Source organism: Malaclemys terrapin, chromosome 3, assembly GCF_027887155.1.
Source record: "Malaclemys terrapin pileata isolate rMalTer1 chromosome 3, rMalTer1.hap1, whole genome shotgun sequence".
In the NCBI taxonomy this organism is placed as follows: domain Eukaryota; kingdom Metazoa; phylum Chordata; order Testudines; family Emydidae; genus Malaclemys; species Malaclemys terrapin.
The window spans coordinates 72,927,224-72,949,589 of record NC_071507.1 but is presented as its reverse complement, the minus strand read 5'-3'; the positions used below and the strand labels follow the sequence as shown (position 1 = coordinate 72,949,589).

Sequence of the window (22,366 nt, the reverse complement as noted above, 5' to 3'; positions counted from 1 at the left end):
CTGTGCTGTGCCCCAGAAGCAGCCAACAGCGGGTCCAGCTTCTAGGCAGGGGGACCAGGGGCTCCGCACGCTGCCCCTGCCCCTGCCCTGAGCACCGGCTCTGCACTCCCATTAGCTGGCAACCAGCCAATGGGAACTGGGGGGGGGGCAGTGCCTGCAGGCAAGAGTCATGCAGAGCTGCTTGCGCGCCTCCGCCTAGGAGCCAGACCTGCTGCTGGCTGTTTCTGGGATGCAGTGCGGTCTACACTGCATTCCAGCTGCGCCACTGACCAGGAACCACCAGAGGTAAGTCCATGCCCCAACTCTGCACCCCAATCCCCTGCCTCAGCCCTGAGGCCCCCCAAACCTGGAACCTCTTAGGGCACCCCAAGCCCCTCATCCCTGGCCCCACCCCAGAGCCTGCACTCCCAGCCCAGAACCCTGACCCCCTCCTGCACCCCACTCCCTCGCCTAGAGCCCCCTCCTACACCCTGAACCCTTCATTCCTGGTCCCACCCCACAGCCCTCACCCTGCACCCCAATCCTCTGCCCCACTCCTGAGGCCCTCCCACACCCCAAATCCCTCATTCCCAGCTCCGTTGGGTTGCGGGCATCAGCAATTTTCTTCAACTGGGTCCCCAGAAAAAAAAGTTTGAAAAACACTGCTCTAGCTCATGCCTAAGCCCTGGTCTATTCATAGGGCTTGTCTTCACTATGGGGGTAAATCGACCTAAGTTATGCTACTCCAGCTACATGAATAATGTAGCTGGCGTCGATGTAGCTTAGGTCGACTTATTGCAGTGTCTTCACTGCACTGCGTCGACGGGAGATGCTCTCCGATCCACTTCCCTTACTCTTCTCAGGGATCTGGAGTACCAGGGTCGACCGGAGAGCGCTCTGCCATCGATTTAACAGATTTTCATTAGAAACCTACTAAATCGACCCCTGCTGCATCAATTGCGGCAGCGTCAGTCTCCCCAGTAGTGAAGACAACCCATAGACTAGGCTTTCCCCAGTCTGATGGGCACACTCAGAACACTACTAAATACCACACAAAATATGGTAGTCGTGGCTGTGGCCCCTGATATGCACTCACCCAGGACATTGGAGACCCAGGTCTGAATCTCAATACTGCCTGATTATGAGCAGGGACTTGCAATGCCTCAGTCCCCCTTGTGAATCTGGCCCCTACGTGCCAGACATCCAGTACAGAAGCAGAAATAAAATTAGACTGCAGCTTACTTACAGTAAACAGCATTAACCCCTTCCTAAAACTCCCCACACAGAGACTGTATGAATAAATACATCGTACATATTTTAAGAAACTTAGGGATAGCTACATTTCGGCAGCAGGTAAGTTTGCTGCTAAGCCTTTCAAGGAATACAAGTCTGTATCAAAACCTGATTTAAATTTTCTTTTAACTCCATCAGTGGATCTAACACGTGACAGATTCTTCCTAAAAGGTCACAAGGCCCCAACCCTTCCGTGGCCCCGCACCTGTCCCTCCTCTTCTCCCAAGGCCCCGCCCCCCATCCAAGCCAGGAGCTGGAGCCGGGCCAGCGATTCCAGGGCTCCCCACCTGCCTGGGGTACTCAAATCCAGTTTCATCTTGTTAGGCCAATTTCTGCCAGCTAGTCCATGACCATTTCCTTCCGAAACATTGAATGGTAACAGCGAACAGCTACCCTGGTTCATGTTGTTGTTGTCTTCTCCCCCGATAATCATCTCAGACCCTGAAGTTTGATAATGAATTCTGTGACTCTTACAGGGTCCTTTGCAAGGGCTTGATCCAAGGTGTCAAATCTGAAGAGCAGCACTTTTCTTACAATATTACATTCAAAAGTCTGAGAGACAAGGTGGGTGAGTCAGTATCTTTTATTGGACCAACTTCTGTTGGTGGAATGGACAAGCTCAGGACCTGCGGAAAAGCTCTGTGAAACTCAAAAGCTTGTCACTTTGACCAATAGGTTCCGTAAAAAATATTGCCTGACCCACCTGATTGCTCTCATATCCTGAGACTAACACAACTACAAACAATTTCTGACACAACTGGCAGAGTGGATAGCTATAGAAGTTGCTATTCTTGCATTTTACATATACGCACACTTCCTCTCATCTTAAAAATAATTTGGTCTTTTAAAACAATTCTGCAAACTCACCAGGAGTCTTGAAAACCCATAATCAACAGTTCTTTTCATTCAGACAAACAAACTCGTTTTACATCATTCCTTTCACTCCATTTTGTGTTCTCATTTAACAACGGTATTACATAACAGGCCTACTGGTCAAGGTAACCCTTCATAATTTGTTCGCCACTGTTGTTCAGCATGAATTTTACATATCTCAAAAGATCACAAATTATAGGTCACAATACACCACCTTTTGCAGTAATGAAAACATCATCCAAATAGAGATTTTATATTCCCATTCGAACTTTTGGCTGTGTCTCTGCTTTTAAAGGCAATTGAGAGAATGAATCAGCATTTAGCCTTCTGTATCACAAGCTGTACTGGGTTTCATACAGAAATTCAGCTAAGATTCTACATCCTGCCTAGTGGCAGGGGTGGAATATCTTTACCAGAGGTTTATGATAAATGATAAAGGTAAATTTCTTTTGGACTAAGTAGTCGCAAACATTTAAATTTCTCCAAAAATAACACCTAATTCTGAATTCGAATCTCTTTCAGCCTTTGTTTACGTTCATAAAGCAAACACTATGGTTTTCTCTTTCCTCATGTGTGCAAATTACACCTCCAGCCCATGCTAGAGATGTAATGCATGCTAATAGGCCCTGATCCTGTGTCACTGAAATCAATGGCAAAATTTGCATTGACCTCAGTGTTGCAGGGTGAGGGCCATAGTGACAGGTGCTCTGAATTAAAGGCTTCAGGGGTTGCACAGCCCTCCGCAGGGACTGTGGTTCTCTGGGAGCTTCTCTCCCTTAGCTTCTCTCTCTGTGAACAATTATCAGGCCCAGCTCCTCATTCTTCAATTAACTGCCCAGATGGGCTCCTTCAATTAGCTCATCATGGGTAGTCTGGGCCCAGGCTCCCCTTAAAGGGGCCAGCAACACCATGAAATGGTTTATATTTCACCTAATCAAATCCTTGGAGAATATCCTCCCTTATTCTCTGGAATATAACAGTGTCGCTAGCTGCATTGCATGACAGTCTTTCAGAAGGTAAATAGAATGGAGCATAAACACTACCAAATTAAGTGTAAAAATGTAATAAGAAAAGCCAAAAAGGAGTTTGAAGAACAGCTAGCCAAAAACTCAAAAGGTAACAACAAAATGTTTTTTTAAGTACAACAGAAGCAGGCAGCCTGCTAAACAACCAGTGGGGCCCTTGGACGATCGAGATACAAAAGGAGCGCTTAAAGACCATAAAGTCATGGTGGAGAAACCAAATGAATTCTTTGCTTCAGTCTTCACAGCTGAGGATGTTAGGGAGATTCCCAAACCTGAGCCAGCTTTTGTAGGTGACAAATCTGAGGAACTGTCACAGATTGAGGTGGCAAAGTTTGCAGATGATACTAAACTGCTCAAGATAGTTAAGACAAAAGCAGACTGTGACGAACTTTAAAAAGATCTCACAAAACTAAGTGATTGGGCAACAAAATGGCAAATGAAATTAAATGTGGATAAATGTAAAGTAATGCACATTGGAAAAAATAACCCCAACTATACATACAATATGATGGGGGTTAATTTAGCTACAACTAATCAGGAAAGCGATATTGGAGTCATCGTAGATAGTTCTCTGAAGACGTTCACGCAGTGTGCAGCGGCAGTCAAAAAAGCAAACAGGATGTTAGGAATCATTAAAAAGGGGATAGAGAATAAGACAGAAAGTATCTTATTGCCCTTATATAAATCCATGATACACCCACATCTTGAATACTGCATACAGATGTGGTCTCCTCATCTCAAAAAAGATATACTGGCATTAGAAAAGGTTCAGAGAAGGGCAAGTACAATGATTAGGGGTTTGGAACAGGTCCCATATGAGGAGAGATTAAAGAGGCTAGGACTTTTCAGCTTGGAAAAGAGGAGACTAAGGGGGGATATGTAGAGGTATATAAAATTATGAGTGATGTGGAGAAAGTAAAAAAGGAAAAGTTATTTACTTGTTCCCATAATATAAGAACTAGGGGCCACCAAATGAAATTAATGGGCAGCAGATTTAAAACAAATAAAAGGAAGTTTTTCTTCACACAGCGCACAGTCAACCTGTGGAACTCCTTGCCTGAGGAGGTTGTGAAGGCTAGGACTATAATAGGTTTTAAAAGAGAACTAGATAAATTAATGGAGGTTAAGTCCATTAATGGCTATTAGCCACGATGGGTAAGGAATGGTGTCCCTAGCCTCCGTTTGTCAGAGGGTGGAGATGGATGTCAGGAGAGAGATCACTTGATCATTACCTGTTAGGTTCACTCCCTGTGGGGTACCTGGCATTGGCCACTGTCAGTAGACAGGATACTGGGCTGGATGGACCTTTGGTCTGACCCAGTATGGCCATTCGTATGTTCTTAGAAATGCTTTAGAATCCTGTTGTAATGCCACCTGTTGATACATTTGAAACTGGTCAAGTTTTGTAAACATCACCCCACCTGACACTCTAGCAAATAAATCTTGTCGCTTTGAACTCAATACTGATCCACGCTTCCATCCGTTTCAGGAACATGCACAAACGGACTGGAAAACCCTACTGGTCACATTATTCAATTTCTGAATAAACTTCTAATTGCCTTTCTATAGATTCTTGCAAACTACAAGGACAGCACAAGCCTTAAGGAATTTAGCATCTTTTGGCATCTTTAAGTACACAGTTTTGTATCAGACTTTAATTTAATGTTGCCATTAGATGTTGTAAGTTGAGGTGCAGAGTGCTCAACACCAGTTTGATCTTGTTAAGAACATTTCTAGTAGACCATTTCCTTCTTTAACAGCTATTGGCAACAACAAACAGGTATCCTTGTACTAACAGTGACCTCCAGGCACCTCAAACCTTTATCTTGCTTTGACTTTAGTTTTTCAACACTACTTCGCTTTTAGTATAACTAGCAAATTTTCTCTTGCACATCTCTTCAGAGCTTATTGATAAAGCACCTATATCATCTTCCATCCTCATATTTACATTATGCATATTAACCCAAGATAGAGCATTTGAGTGCCCGTTTTCTGTACTACAAACAGTTCTTAGAGCATAAGCCATCTCATTATGAACCGACATAGACTTTCTAATAGACTCGTCCTGTTTACACTACTGATGTAGTGTTTCATACTCTTAGGTAAACAAGTATTTCTTTTATTTTAATTTCTTTCTCTGCTACAGTGCATGAAAAGCATAAGCCAAATACTTCATTTTACAGAATCACCTGCCTTTCAGATATTGAAGAAACGATGCTCTGAACGATAAAATGTTCCCAAGAACTAAAACATGGCTGTGTCAAAGTTGTCGATGATCTCCTGAGTGTAGTGATTCCTGTCATCTTCCTTTTTTTGTGGACTGGCCCTTCTTTCATTCATGTGACACACAGGCAGAGTGAGGTTCTTGCATTGCTGGATGTTTCGTTCGGTGGACTCAAATTTATAGCCCCAGCTCTTTCCAGGTTAAGTTTCTTTTTGTGACCAATACTCACTTAGTAGCCTTTTTTCTTACTTCTGGATTTCTGATTCCAGCAGATGGTTACCAAAAGGACAGCCTCTGAAGACCAGACATGAAATTCACTTGAGAAACCAGCATGTAAGTTACAAAGTTTGCTTGGAGCACATAGTGCCTTTTTTTTTTTTTTTAAGTGCTTCAATTGAGTCCCCAAAGTTCATGTCACTTCATTCTCAGGGTAAACATAAGCCTTTCAGGACTAAAAATTCTCTTTGGATGGTCCTTAGGTCAGCGCATTTGAATATCATACAGCCAAAAGCTTATCCTTCAGATCAGGGCTAACCACCCATACAGTTAATTATTCTGACAATCTTTGCTGTAATGTGTCCAAAATATATCCATTGCTGCTAGGCCTTTCAAGTGTGCAATATATTGTAGTGTTGATGCTTCTACCTGCTGGCTACAGGTAGAAATACATACTTGACTATAATCAAAACTGATGTTTCAGGGCTTCATCCAGTAGCCTTCAGGGGGTCAGGAAGGATTTTTTCCCCCAACAGTGCACAATTGGCCAGATGTATTCTGGGTTTATTTTCCCCTCCTTCCTCTGAAGCGGGGATTGGCCACAGCTGAAGATTGGACAGGATGGACCAATGTTCTGAGGTGGTACAGAGAATCTTTTCTTAGATATCTGTCTGATGTGTCTTGTTCACATATTCAGGATAACCTGCTTGCCATTTTGGGGGCTGGGAGGGCATTTTACCCCAGGTCAGACTGGCAGTGACCTTTGGGGCAAGGGGTTCCTTCCTTTGGAGAATGAAGTGTACCAGCATCATCTGAGCATATTTCATCTATTAATTCCCTGCCATTGCTGGGACCTTAGGCATTGGCATCCACTCAGTCTCTACCGTCTCTGCCTATGGCACACAACAAAGAGTTCAGGCACCTGAGGACTGAATTGTTTTAGTCTAAAGCCCAAGTTATTGAGCACAGCACAGGGGTAACTGGGTGACATTTAATGGCCTGTGATATACAGGAGGTCAGACTAGATGATCTAATGAGCCCCTGCTGGCCTTAAACTTTGTGAAATCTAACTGTGCAGAACCCTGTTTTGCTTGAGTAGATATTGAGTGTGTGGTTGTTGTCTGATGAAGGATTCTAGAAGTCTCTGTACGGAGGCACTGGAGCCAAAAATACACTGAGACATATTACAACTTGACTATGGACTGAAATACTGTATTCATTTGCTGTGAGGAATTCGCCAAGCCATTGTGCATCGTGGTAAGACTCCAAAGACTCTGCCCCCTTCTACATATGTTACATCTTACAGTATTACTGAACATGCTGTTTCTTCATTGCCACTTGTACAGTGCTGCTTTCATGACCGCTGGCTTGTCATCACTGTTATGTTCTGAACAGGGATAATAGTAACCAGCAGAGAGAGAGGTGTTAAAAGGAACTGTCTGCACTTTGCTGAGGAACATGCAGCTAGCACACAGGCAGCTTCCTGAATGCTGCAGACAGTGCCTCCTTGAAAGAGCTGAGAGCAATAGGAAGGTAGTCATGCCTGGATTCACAAAATTTTACCCTCTGCAGCAATGAGATATAATTAACCTCATCCTAACATGTAAGGTCCAAAGGACTTGAAGCTGTTTAGACTTCCAAGCCAACATGATGCCTCCTTGCCATATGAGCAGCATACAGGCGATTGTATACATATTTGGAATATAATCCTCAAAAACAGTGTGAGATAAAGAAGCTAAAACCAACGGGCTCTGCATGGTCTGACAGAGTCAGAGTTTTATAGTCTCTCCCATTCAGCCCCTGAAGAGAATTGCTCTTCGCCCTGGCAGGACAATGGAGGCTAACAGTAGTCATTCACTGTTAAGGACCACAGAGTGGTGGAGAAGGGAACAGATGGAGCACCAGATGTTAGAAACTAATTTGAAAAAGAAATGCTTTTTAGCAGAGCGGGGGACACCACTGGCAGAATGAGAAGGCTGGGCAGGAGGAATGGGGGAGCAGGAAGAGCCTGAACCCCCTGGAGGACACTGACCAAACCCCCAAAACTCTTGGGAGTGGTCAGGACAAGGAAGGGAGGGGTTTGCATTCTGGTGTTTGTTATTTTCTCATAGATCTGTAAATCTTTGGTGCTTTTTGTTAGTCTCTAAGGTGCCACAAGTACTCCTCGTTCTTTTTGTGTGTTTAAGAAGCTTCTTGAGAAGCCCGTGTTTCTAGTTTTAATTGTCACATGGTCCCTGTGTATTGGGGTGCTCATGAGGGTGGAGCTCTTGAGACAGCATGCATAAACTATTGGGGTGATATTAGGGGTTCAACAATGGTCTTGGGGCCTTGGTTAGCTGGCCCTTACAGCCCAAGAAAGAGAACCATACAAATCTGCACCCAGGAGTGCGCCAGAGAGGCCAAACTCAGAGCTAGTGTCTGGACACTCCTCAGACCCAGTTGGCTTGAAAGCATATGGGATCCAAGGTCTGGGTCTAATACAGCAATCTGGCGAACTCAGCCAGGACTGTACCCTAAACTTCTGCTCTGTTTACCATTTTTAAGCAGGAAGACATGTGTCATGGAAAAAGTCACCCACGCACTGATTTTAGTTCACAGACTCAAGCCTAAGGCCCGTTTATTGCAATACATACCAACGCGTTGGGGTAGCAGTCCGAAAACTACCACACCCGATCACAGCTCACAGGCTGCCTTTATTCTTACAAACTGCAAACATAGTATGTCATTTACAAAAATAAAAGAGTTGTGGTCTGTTTCCTTTCTCAGTATTTTTCCGAGAATTGGGTGCATATTGAGTGGGGGGGGGGCTTTTCGAGAAGCCTGATGTGGTCAAAACTTGGCACCAGCTAGGGTACATTCTCAGAAGAGTGCATGGTACCTTCCGGGGCATTATGGTCAGGGTTACCATATTTAAAAAATAAAAAAAGAGGACACTCCACGGGCCATAACCCCGCCCCTTTCCCACCCCTGGCCCCGCCCCAACTCTGCCCTTTCCCCACCTCTTCCCCAAAGTCCCCGCCCTAACTCCCCCTCCTCCCTCCCAGCCACACGAAAAGGGTTGCCCGAGCGCTACCGGCTTTACGGTTTGCCGGGCAGCCTCCAGATCCTGTGCCCCCAGCCGGCGCTTCTCCAGCACAGCTGGAGCCCGGGAGGGGAAGCGCCCAGCCAGGGGCGCAGGGTCTGGAGGCTGCCCGGCAAACCGTGAAGCCAGTAGCACTTGGGCTTCGGGCAGCCCCTATGCCTCCGGATCCTGCGCCCCCAGCCGGGCACTTCTCCTCCCCGGCTCCAGCTGCTTTGCTCCTCCCCGGACTCAGACTTCAGCTCTGTTTAAGAGCCAAGCTGCCCGAGCCAGCGCTACCGGCTTCGGGCAGTCCACGTGCCTCCGGACCCCAGCCGCCGGCCGGGCACTTCTCCTCCCCGGCTCCAGCTGCTCTGCTCCGGCGGCACAGGGTCTGGAGGCACGGGGGCTGCCCGAAGCTGGTAATGCTAGCTCGGGCAGCTTGGCTCTTAAACAGAGCCAAAGTCTGAGTCCTGGGAGGAGCAGAGCAGCCGCGGGAGAGGAAGTGCCCGGCCGGTATTTTTCTCGGACATGTTCGGCTTTTTGGCAATTCCTCCTGGACGGGGATTTGATTGCCGAAAAGCCGGACATGTCCGGGAAAAACTGGACGTATGGTAACCCTAGTTATGGTCAGTGTACTGGGGAGGGGTTGACAGGACACCTAAAGAAGGAGCGTGATTAGTTAGTTTGCATTTAGCTAGAAATTCGGGGAGGTCACAGAGCACCCAGAAGAGAACCATGATTGGCTACCTTGCATTTAGCTGGAATCACGGGACGGGTGTCACAGATCACCCAAAGGAGAAGCTGCATTTAGTCAGTTTGCATCCAGCTAAAGTTACCTATTGCTTCACACAAGCGGTTATTATATTTTATCAGCCATGAACATATTTCATTAGTGCTGCTGCTGTGGTTTTTTATTCTTTCCCTCCTTGCCTCCTCCCCACCCCCCTCTGGTCATGACCCTTGACCGAGTTTGGCAGGAGGCTGTGTCACTTAGCCTAGTTCAGGCTTGTGGCCTGCAGGGCGGGCCTATATGACGAGTCTTCGCCGATGTTCTGATCGGTGCAAGGGAGGCCAGCCAGGCCTATTCCCCCACACATGGCAGCTTCCTATAATGTTTTTATGATTATTATGTGACCCTCTGCTTGTCTGATGGTTATGACATTCCCAGATAAAGGATAACTAGTGGTTACACCAGTCTTAAGTGGTTTTACAGGTGTGCAGGAACCAAAGGCAATGGCTTCAGATAACCCAGTCACTGGTACTTAACACTACAGATGCCAATTTCTTTGGAGTTTTACTTTCACCATGTTCTGATCAGGAGACTGGTTGGTAACATCCCAGGATGAGGGGGTGGGGAAATCCAAGTGGGCAAAAGGAAACAAAGAACCTTGGAGTGATTAAAAACCACAGTCCAGATGCTGAGTAAGAGTGCAGAGTTATCATGGTTAGTACATGGGGGAAATGGTACTGTTGCCTGCAAACCCAGTCTACAGGCAGGGTGAATGCTGGGATTCCACCCTGAGACAAGAGAATTCTGAGAGAAGATAAACCAGTCACTTTAACTGTAAAAGTCCCCCTCCATGGGCCCTTTAGGTGAACTAGAATGAACTAAACTTGTTCTTTATTGGGGCAATGGAACATACATAAAGCGCTGGATCATAAAATTGGCTGGATCCAGGGACTTGGCAACTTTTACCCATATCCCCTCCTCACCAAAGTCCAGTTACTCAGGGTGGTTACACACTGGAATAAATTGCCTAGGGAGGTTGTGGGATCTCCATCATTGGAGATTTTTAAGAGCAGGTTAGACAAACACCTGTCAGGGATGGACTAGATAATACTTAGCCCTGCCACGAGGGCAGGGGACTGGACTAGATGACCTCTCAAGGTGCCTCCCAGTCCTATGATTCTATAATCAGTTTCACTCACTTTTTCTCCCATACACCCCTAGTTTCTTCCTCTCTCCCTCTGTCCTGCCTGAACTTCTACAAGCACTTTGGAAGATAGAATTAGAATCCAAGAAGATAGAATCAATAAAGACAAGTGCCAAACACTACAATTAGGAAGAAAAAATTAAATGTACAAATAACTAGCTAGCTGGTAGTACTGCTGAAAAGGCTCCAGGGGTTACAGTGGACCACTAATTGAATATGAGTCAGCAACGTGATGCAGTTGTGAAAAAGGCTAATATCATTCTGGGGTGTAATAATAAGAGTGTTATATATAAGACACAGGAAGTACCTATGCTGTTCTACTTGGCAATGGTGGGTCCTAGGCTGGAGGACTAGGTCCAATTCTGTGTGCCACACTTTAAGAAAGATGTAGACAAAGGAGTCCAAAGGAGAGCAACAAAAGGTTTAGAAAATCTGATGTATGAGGAAAGGTTAAAAAAACTGGACATGTTTAACCTTGAGAAAAGAAGACTGAGGGGGGACCTGATAATCTTCAAATATGTTAAGGGCTGTTATAAAGAGGTTGGTGATGAATTGTTCTCCATAGACAAGAATTAATGGTCTTAATCTGCAGCAAGGGAGGTTTAGGTTAGATAGTAGGAAAAACTTTCCAACTATGAGGGTAGTTAAACTCTGGATTAGGCTTCCAAGCTCTGGCTAGGCTGTGGAATCCCTGTCCTTGTAGATTTTTAAGAACAGGTTGGACAAATACTTATCAAGGATTGTCCAGGTTTACTTGGTCATGCCCCAGCACAGGGGGCTGGACTAGATGACCTCTTGAGGTGCCTTCCAGCCTTCTATTTCTATGATAAACCTGAACACTTTTGGTCTGATCCTGTAAAGAAAATGATAAACTAGTACACTCCAAGTCCTTGGTCCTGCAGACTGATCCAGTTGTATGGACCCTGACATCTGTGCAGAATTCCATCAAAGTCAACAGGGGTCTAAGAACAACTAACTATTGTTAGATGACTATTTATCTTTTGTATTTATATGACCTCCATTACTGTAGTATCTGAATACTTCACAATCCTTAATGTATTTATCCTCACAGTACCCCATGAGGTAAGTAAGTGCTATGATGCCATTTTATGGATGGGGAACTGACACACAGAGAGGCTAAGGGACAGAGCTTTAAACTTATTTAGGCACCCAAAGTTGTAGATTTAATGGGATTATCAAAAGCACCTGGGCATCTAAATTCCACTGAAATCAATCAATAGGAGTTAAGTGCTTCTGAAAATTCTACTTAAGCACCTTAGCTGCATTGTAGGGGTCTAAATCTTTTTTTTTTAAATCTGTATCTAAGTGAGTGCCCCAAGGTCATACAAGAAGTCAGTGGCAGAGCAGAGACCTGAGCCCATCTCTCCTTAGTCCCAGGCTAGTGCCCTAATTACTGGCCTGTTCTTTCTCTGAAACTGAAAGAAAGAACAGAAATCATTGAAGGAAAGACAAAGCAACACAGAAAAAGTGAATGGAAAGAGAATCTGAAGTCACCAGAGGAATATGTGCAAGAGATCAATCGAATGAGAGCCAGAGGACCAAAGTAAAAAGAAAGAAAGCATCATGAAAAGAAAGAGCCACGCAGAGAAGCAAAAAAAGGTACATCACTGATGAAAAAAAGAGAGAATACAAGAAAAGATTAGCCTAGATAAGAGCAGTGTAGAAAAAAAAGAGATGCCTACAAAGAAAAGGTCATAACTGTCTCTAGATTTAAGTGTACCTCACAGAGAAGAAAATGGAAAATAAAATTATATACAAATGCTAAAGCCTCGTGCCCTTACAAAAAAGAATAAATCAACCCTAACCCAATAAATACAAACATTAAAAGAATAATTTAAAGATCCTTTTACAGAATAGGAAAGAATGAGAAAAAAGGCTAATAGCAATGGTAGCAAATAAGTTCTCTGAGACAAAGGGCATCAATAATAAATCTAATGATAGCTTTCAAAATCTAGTTATCTCAAAAGAGCCAACAAATGTGATCCCAATAAATGCTTTTGGGTGAAAGAAGAATAGAACAACAGTTCCTCTAGCAGTTGCCACTAACAAGTTACCATTTACAACAGAGAACAGTAGAAATCACTTGATGTCTCCTGCTCTAAATATCCATGCCCAAAACAATAAATAGGGGCAACTGAGGTATCCAGGTTCATACCACTTTGATAACCCTGGTGCCTGTAATTAAATTGTATACATGAAGATATCCTATAGAAATGCTGATGGTTTCATGGTGTTTAGCAATTGGGTTTTCACTTTTCAGTAAGATTTGTGCATGAGATAGGAGAAAAAGAAATGAACATGCAATTTTATAATATATCTCAAACAAATTGAAGCGGGAAAGATGTATTAATAAAATCAATGCTGCCAGTATAAAAGGTAAATTTGATTATTCCAAAATTGTGAAGTCATCTGGAAGTGAAGAAAAGTATTCATTACATTTGTTTACACTGATAATGGAACACAATACATTTTTTTAAAATAAACAAATTGCAAATATTTCCTTGAAGAATTTGTATGCCGGTATTCATGTTGTTTGCTTTGTTTCTTTAAATAAGACCATTTAACAAATATTCATTCATATGCACAACATCCCCATGAGGAAATAAAGTATAAATATAATAATTTTGCAGATAGGGAAACAGAGGCAGGTGTTAAGCTATTTGTTTGCTGCTCAAAAATTAAGGGTAGGAGACAAATAGCTGCATAATTATCTCCGTACTCTTGCTCCAACTACTAGATTTAATCCCTCTTTTACTTTAATTGTGAAACTGCTTGTCCTTTTTATTTTTATTTTTTATGATTAATAATGCATTTCATATATGCATGTCTGTAGCACGTTACCTATAGTAAGTGATTCTTGCTCTCTTATTGGCTTTATTTTGTTCACTGATCTTGTCTCTCACTCTTTTCTAACAACAAGGGGAGAGATAGCTCAGTGGTTTGAGCATTGGCCTGCTAAACCCAGAGTTGTGAGTTCAATTCTTGAGGAGGCCATTTAGGGATCTGGGGCAAAAATGTCTGGGGATTGATCCTGCTTTGGACAGGGGGTTAGACTAGATGACCTCCTGAGGTCCCTTCCAACCCTGATATTCTATGAATATTAAGGGTGCAGTTTGAAAAGAGCAGTCACCTGGAGTTAGTAATAACCACTCTTTTTGGACATTTCTCTGGCAGTTTAAAAAAAAAAATCTATGATCATTTATTTTAGATCATTGTTTCTAAGCCAATCATGAATGGGGAGGAGGAAGGGTTTCTGATTAAGATCTCTGAATGGTTGGGGATGGCAATACTGCACTTCATCAATTAAAATCAGACCTCTTTACTCTCCTGATTCATCAATTTCAAAACCATCCTCCCCTGGCAGTTTGGTTTTTGGCCACCACAATTAGTCAGTTCTCATTCACCACCTCCACATTCCCCTTCAGTAAATTCAATTGTGGATCCTTTCCACTACCTCTCTCCCACCTCCACCTAAGAATTTTACCCTGTTACCCTTCACCTCCTCCCTTCTTGGCCTAAAGATTTGGGACGTTTCCTGGGAGCTGTCTTCATCTTGAGCAAAGCATTGGCAGACATTTCCCTCACTGTTCCCATGGAGATGCTGGTGAATGCCTAACTGCCTCCCCTGGGGCCTGCAAAGCAGCAGTCTCAGCCTCCCCAGCTAGGCAGTTCCAGCAGGGGAAGGAATCTGTGATTTCCTTCTCCTTACCAGGGTAGGGTGGGGAGCACGACAAGAAGTTCTCTTCATAGGCCTAAGGCAATGTTTCTAAACCAGAGGTACCCCCGTACATCAACTCATCTAGATTTTTGCCTCGTGTTACAATAGGCAACAGAAAAAGCACTAGCGAAATTGGTACAAACTAAAATGTCATTCAGACAATGACTCGTTTATACTGCTCTATATACTGTACACTGAAATGAAAGTACAATATTTATATTCCAATTGATTTATTTATAATTATATGGTAAAAATGAGAAACAAGCAATTTTTCAGTAATAGTGTGCTGGGACACTTTTGTATTTTTATGTCTGATTTTGTAAGCAAGTGGTTTTTAAGTGAACTTGTGAAACTTGGCATATTCAAGACAAATCAGACTCCTGAAAAGGGTACAGTCGTCTGCAAAGGTTGAGAGTCACTGGCCTAAGGTGTGCTGCAGGACCAGGAAGCCTGTCTCTTCCTTTCCACACAAAAGGAACTGCTGTAGAGCCAGAAGAGAATAGACCATTTCCAGTCAACTCTCGGATCAGTCTAGAGACTCGTTTACACAGGAGTAAGGCGGGGCGGCGGAACACTACCAGCTACTTGTGCTGAGGCAGGAGGCTCTGAATGGCTGCTCTTCCCCAGGGGTTGGAGAAAGGTGAAAGGCAGTAGATTGATATGGGCTTTTCCTGTTTCCCTGTCAGGTCTGTGATCTCACTCTACTTCCGAGTGGCCATGTCTCCATGTCACCTAAATCACCAGTCCAATTGGCCTGACACCTGGTTTGGCAGTCACAGCAGTGAGGTCAAGAATGAATAGGCTCTGGCTTAAGTATCTTTTTCTCCCAGGAGATTGTTCCTGACATTCACTGTTGAAGCACTGACATGGGGCAGTGCTGGGAAGTTTGTGGCTACAGAGAATTTTATTTTCCAGGACTGTTATTTTAGTAACTGTCATGAACGCTAAAATTCACAAAACACCCACATCCTTTAACCCCCCCCCCCCTCCTTTGTTACACCAAAACCCTGAGCCAAATTCACCTCTGGTATAAATCTATTGACGTTAATAGAGTTGTACCACTTAGCCTGGGGCCGAATGTAAATCTTCAACCCCCACAGTTTAGAAGTTAGTCTGTATTTATATCAAAGTAGGCCCTTATTTTGCTAGGTGCTGTACAAACACAGAAAAGAGACAATCTCTGTCCTGAGTGGTTTACTATCTAAAGACAATACAGGAGCAGGAACACACACAAATGGATGCATTTCAATATACTTACCAAACTTTTTGATTGGCCAGCCTATTCCAAAGTGATCTGAAGAATCTATGTTCTTGTGACTGTGCTCCATCTGGAATAGCTATTGCATGCATTTGAAATGTCCCCCACTTGAATGGTGATGATTCAAAACAGACTTTGGTATCTACTTATTTAACTTTTAATGAGATACAGGTGGTGCACCATTTGATGCAATTGTTGGAAGAATGATCATAACGAGAGCAGGAGAAATATATATCATTACATGGCTCTGAGAAGTGAAAAAGAGCACTTCGTTTCAGTAAATTGCCCAGCACACATGCTTCAGAGCTTTCAAAGTTTGTATCTGATAAATTGGCCTGTGGTTAAGGAAAAGTCAGTCTTAAAAGGTTGAGAGTTTGGCTTTCATTTTGAATAACCATTCGAAAGGCTGGATATTTATTTCCATACCATCTGAATTACTCAAACCTCTTGATTGTATTGGCTTCATCTGAATGGAGATCCTGTACAATCAGGCTCTCATGTGAGAAGTCCAGTTTTTCCTGCTAAAGAGTCAGATGAATCAAAAGAACAAAACACACTTATAGCATTCTAATACTCTCATTCCAATCCTAGCCTCAGTGAAGCAACCTCTAAAAATAACAAATTATTGGTGGGAAGGAACACTATCCTAAAATTTTCAAACTTCAAAAATGTTGGGTTCCTGGATGATTTTGTGCTGTGTACACAGGTTTGGTTCATTTATTTTATTCACACTCATTTGCTCATCACTACTCATGACACAGAATGACTGACTCTAGATGTGTCACCCATCTGGTGTTTCTATGATTGCCCCAAACTTTATTTATTTGGCGAGAGCTCTGAGGTGACGCAAGTTAGGTTATCCAAAAAATGAGCTTTAAAGGTGTAAGATTGAAGTCCTTACTACTTGTGTTCATTAGAGCCCCAAAGCAGCAATGCACTAGAGCACTTAACATGAATTCAATGGCATGACTCGTGGTTCAAGTGAAACATGTAGTTAAATACTTTACTGGACCAAGGCTAAAGAGCAGGCTAAGTTACAGTTTGGATAGTTAATCTTATATAAACTTCCTTTTGCAGATTAACCTGGATATGGCATTCTTCACTTCCCGCCCAAAACTGGGATGCTGTGTTTCTTCCCAACGATAACACCTGCCACGTACCATCCCAAATATGGAAATGTACCTACTGCTGATGGGATAGAAAAGGAATATACATTAACATTTTCCCCTCCCATTTGTTTATCCTATTTTATAGTGGGGCTATGAATATGTGTGTGCGTTATACATACCAATCCTCCCTTTCTCAAAAAAGCCCTTGCACAGGGTCACACAGGAAGTTTGTGGCAGAGATGGGATTAGAACTCCGATCTCCTGAGCCACAGCCCTGTGCCTTAATAAAAAGACCATGATCGCTTTTCAGAGGGGATGGCTTATATGCAGTATTATGCCCTCAAAGTATCAATGTTTGGTTGTTTTCCTTGATTTTCAGCATCATTTTCCTTCTTCTTTCCCCTTTCAGTCTCAGGTAGTAGTGCTAGCTACTTTTCTCATGGATTCTGTACCAGTTAAAAGTGCTATTTCTTTAGGCCAAAGAGATATCTTCCATTTTCCTACTCAACATGGCTTTGAAATGTGACAAACTTGATATCTCTTTGCCATTTTGGGACCTGATTTTGCCAACCTTGACCATTAAATCCTTACTTCTATGAATAATCCCAAAGAAAGAACTATTTGCATAATGATTGAGCAGAATGGAGCCCTTGAATTGGAATTGTGGGAAAGTAACATTTTCTTACACAACAGCTCTCCTCTCTGTGTGCATTCAGTCAGCTTTGCTCACTTCAGTGAGTGACTTATGTTTTACTGCTTTTTATTAACAGAGCTAAAACACTGAACTGAACTCTATTTCTTCTTGTGCTTCAGCAGAAATATTTGCTAAATTTCAATCTTGTTACACAGGTGTCACTGGGAACATTATTTGCAGACAAAAGGGGTCTAATCTAGCCTGCAAAAGTTTCATTTATTTACTAGTGATGAATAAGATGAAAAGAACCCAATTTGATCCAGAGCACAAGCTGACTTGGCTTGGTTGATAGAAAAAACATTTTTTGTACTTGTAAAATAGGTATGTTTGATCTGGAGTGAGTTAATCAGCAAACATGGAACTCCAGTATGCCATTTGAAAGTGCATTCAGAACTCTGCTTCAAATAACTTTTCAAGATGGCTTTCTGTTTTTTGGCTCAGCATTGAAATCCCAAATTTACCAAAGGAAAGAGATTCTGCATCTTTTAATGAAAGATAAAACAACAATATAAACATACACAAATTTACAGAGAAAGGATCAACTTTAATACATTTGGATTAAAAGGTGTTCTTTTTTTAAATATGGTATAAAAATAAATGCAAGAAACATTAACAAAGAATATACAGACGACAGACAAAGACACAGGCTTTCTTTCTCAGTGTGAATACGTCAGTGAAATGGAACCTGCTGTGCTAATTTATTGTGCAATAAATGTGATGGCATATGTATATTTATTAGTATATGCATATTTTTTTTACATTTCTTCCAGTGTGTGAACTGACAGTATTTTTTAATAAACTGTGTCTAGCAGAAGCTTTTTTTTTCACTGTACTTGAGCTTGCAGAAAATAAAATGACACAGATCCAGCTTGATATGAAGGAGGAAGTGAGCAGACAATTTTCAAAATGGAGGCATCGAAAGGTTAGAGAGTCCCTCGGAGTCTGTAATGCCTTAGTATACACAAAAGAAAACAAGTCAGGTCCTTGCTCATGCAACATCTTGTTCTACTGTCCTCTGATTCAGGCAATCAGTGAGCTACAAAGTATGTATAATGATTTGAGTCTGCTTCCATGCTACAAGGATGATCCTTTTAGTAGGACTGCACTAGACTGGTTAACCTCTTTGAAGTGAGCGATTTCCCCTGTGGAAAAGATAAAAACAAAAAACAGAAAACAGAGGCATGATCACTGAAAACCTATTCATCAGCAAGCACCTAGCAATTTCACAGTGATGTGGCAACATTATGGGGACACCACTGGGACCTACTGTCAAAACTTAAATTTTGAAAACTTTTTTGCTTTAAACTTTGAACACCTGCAGAAACCTGAATCCAAAACTGCCAACAGAGAGATTGTTTTGCATAATAATCCAGAACATTATAAACTACACAGTAACATCCAAAATGATCTATTTGTGCTTAGCAGCAAGTCTATGGCTTAAAATTGCTTCAAGAAGGCTACTACAATACAACATGCCTCAGAATGCATTGAGATGAACATTCTGAACTGCAGTGATTCCAGTCCAAGAAGTTACATAATCCACTCTGAAGGGTGGCTAAGTGCAGAAGGCAGATTATACATTGAATACAAATGGGAAAACATCCTTCCTGTGAGCTAAGCTAAAGTTGTTGTTTTTGGGAGGGAGGGGAGGAATATTCCTACTGTTTACAAGCATTGTACAGGTACATAACAGGTGCCCACTTACAATGCTTTGAGGGCCCATGGAGTCCATTTCTTTACTTTGTTAAGAATTCTTGCTGATATAAAGGTATATTTTGGCATCTTAACTAACTCTGGTAATAAAGTGGAATGAATGCCCCCAGGAATTGGATCTACAATGCAGCATAACTTTAGTGAAAGTCTGCTGCTACTCACAGAAAGAGCAAGCAGATTTCACAGAGAATATGAGAAATGGGAAAAATCAAAACTTCAGACAAATTCTATATTTTTAACAGTAATTACATGGCAAACAAGCCTCTTTTTGTCATGTCAGTGAAAAGCTATTTCTGTTATGTTTGCTGTATTATTATTACTTAGCTGACTTACATAAATAGATCTGATGTTGATATCTATATTCACCATAAATTCAATTTTCCCCTCACAGGGATTCATAACTCAACTGTAAACACCTGCTGAAATATGTTGCATCAGCATATCAACTGGAGTGGATTTTCACAAAAATGAAATAAAATAACTCTTACTTTTAGAAATACAAAGAACAGAACTTTCAGTAGTTCTGGATGCAATTCCCTCCCACCCCCAACCTATTTGTTTTTAACAGAACACATAATCTGCCATGCTTGATTAGAGGCCATCAATATGCTGCCTCTGACAGTAAGACTAGTTGGTACTTTAGAAGAAGGCAAGTCTGCTCCCAACTACTCGCTCCTATCTCTACCTCCAGCCTCCTCACTCACTCACCAATATCCCATTTTACAGTGCTTAAGTTGCACATGAAGCAACCATTTTATGCAACACTGTCAATGAACATGTCCACTCTCACTGTTCCAGATTGCAGATTACATAAATTGGTCAGCAACTAAACTAATCTAGGAAATGTTTGACTTGTTTCTGCCAATAAGCTATTTAAAAAAACAACAACATTATTATATCTGAGTTACAAATCCCTGCGAAGTACATAAGCACATGCTTAACTTTGATTTTTATGAAATTATTCATTTGCATATTGTTAAGCACGTATTTAAGTATATGGATTGGTGCATATGGGCTTTGCAACTTTCTGAATACATATTCATTCAGAAGATCTTGAGATAATGAAATCCCTGCTGTGAAGTCTGTCACTAGGACATTAATTTGTACAACAGTGCACTCTCCTGAACAAGGATCCGAGAAAACTACACAGATCAGCAATTGTCAGCACTGTGACAAAGCATTTGTTATGACGTCAGACAACAAAAGATTCTTACTCAGCTTTTAGCTGCAAATACTAGGCACTAGCACTAGGTTTTTGAAAGTTTTGAAGTTTGTAAAATGTTCAATGAACTAGGGCCAATTTCTGATCCCTTTCCTCTCCGGTGGTTTTGGGGAGGTATTTATGGTATCTTGTAAAAATGAGGCAATTTTGATTCAAAAACAGGCAAACAGTGGCAGTTTTGATTAAGTTATTTTGAATTTTGAGACATGCACAATCCATTACATGCACTATTTTAAATTTGCTCCATAGATGCGGTAAGTGGTTATGACCAGTTTTTAGTATTTACAAATTAGCTTTAAATTAAAACAGGACAGTTGAACATACTACAGATTCGCACAACAACAAAGGTGAGTGATGGAAAAGACCCTCTATAGCATTCATTCCCTCCATATTGTTCCCCTAGTATGTTTTCCAATCTTTTGGCCACTCTAACTTTCAAATTTCCAAGCAATGGGGCTGCACTACTTCCCCAAGAAGACTATTCTAACTGCTTAAAATATGAAATGTGGCAATGGTAGCTGAACAATGTGCATGAAACTTCACGTGTCCCATTCTAGAAGATGGCAAGAGATCTACTTTACAATTAAACTGTGGTTCTGGTCATAAAAGAGTCTATTTAAACATGGCAGCTTCTTATTCAACAGATCTGCTTCCTTTGTGCATTTGGAATCATATCTGTGCACTTTAGTGTGAAAACAAGATTTAACTACATTCTATTTATATTAATATATGGAGCCAAAGCAGCTAAGAGAGGGTTGGATTGCATTCTGGCTCAGACATCAAACAAAGCTAATAAGTTCCAGTTTGAAGGATCTTTACCTCAAGGTCTAGAAAGCTGTACACCTCAAATCCATTCTAAAGTGTACTTCTATTCTGAAAGCTAACTATTTAAAAATAGCATGGTAGGGTTTTACATTTATTGCCTCTCAAGGATTTCCAGATGTGCTCAATTTACAAAAAAGTTGTTTTTAATCTAGATGTCACCGCTCCTAAATCATCCAGTGAACAGTCAAGTTGGCTCTTTTTTCCTTGTGCATCATCACTGTAATAAAGGTTCTGCAGGCCAAATATGATCTAAGTGACACTTGTGCTTCTTCATTAACAGGTCGCGAGTACCACAGGTGTAACTGATTGGAATTTAGTAAACAATTCTGTAGATGAAGCACAAAAAGGAATAGATGCAGCTCTCTCTTTCTCTCTCTGATATATTTACTCTTGGGGTGCTAACAGAGATAAAAACAATAGAAAATTGTGCGAGTCACAAAAATCAACAGATATGCTTCTGAATACTTACAGGCAACACAGCTGTTGAGGAACAAGATGATATTGATACATAGTTACTTTTCAGAGTAGTACTCTGAGGCCCATATCTGAACTTTTCCAAAAGTAAACGGATGTTCTAATCCATCAATTTTGTCTGCGCAGATGTAATTGAGAGAAGAATGTTGCTCTGCAATTCGAATCTAGATAACAATTCAGTTATAATGGACATGCTAAATCAGAATCCAGCTCAAATGTTGTGTTGGCTTTCGAAGGCTAACAGAATAGAGAGTAGAAATATTGGCAGAGTGAGCAGGTATAACTCTGAATACACACAGGCAGCAGATGAGCTGATTAAAGGTGCTAATGTTTTACGTAGTTACTTTTCAGAGTACAAATGTACTTTAAAATAGATATAGAAAATTACGCAACCCGCTAAACCAAGTAAGCAATATTAGGAATTATTTAAGGCCAGAAAGAAACATATAAAATTATATCCAACTAAACTCCATATTAGAAATGATGACACACTGATTTATTTACATAGTACCGCACTAATGTCTCAAATAACTCACAAACATGCCAGCAACAATTTCAGTAAAACACTTGACTTGTTTATACAAGCCAACATTAAAACTCCATATGAGCTGGGACTGAAACACGCGGACGAGGAATAGTGGAGGGAAAGGAGAAGATACATGTTTAACCTTTAAAAAGGTTAATTTTCGTCATTTCTGCTCCTGTTGAGCAAGCTCAACAGCCCCTT

The 22,366-nt window shown here is 41.8% G+C and overlaps 1 protein-coding gene across 8 annotated transcripts in view; it reads right to left on the bottom strand.

Annotated features, from left to right (window-relative positions):
- Positions 1-17,875: 17,875 nt before the first annotated feature.
- Positions 17,876-22,366, bottom strand: part of RGS7 (regulator of G protein signaling 7) — a 432,745-nt gene continuing 428,254 nt past the window's right edge. For 6 of the 8 annotated variants that reach the window (XM_054024222.1, XM_054024224.1, XM_054024227.1 and 3 more), the window contains one exon: positions 18,267-18,547. Coding sequence is in view for 3 of the 8 variants with exons in the window: in XM_054024224.1 (XP_053880199.1) it covers positions 18,497-18,547 (51 nt within the window). In the remaining 5 variants the exon portion in view is untranslated. Of the gene's footprint in view, positions 18,548-22,366 lie in introns of all 8 variants that reach the window. The other 2 variants (XM_054024221.1, XM_054024223.1) reach the window with 2 other exon arrangements.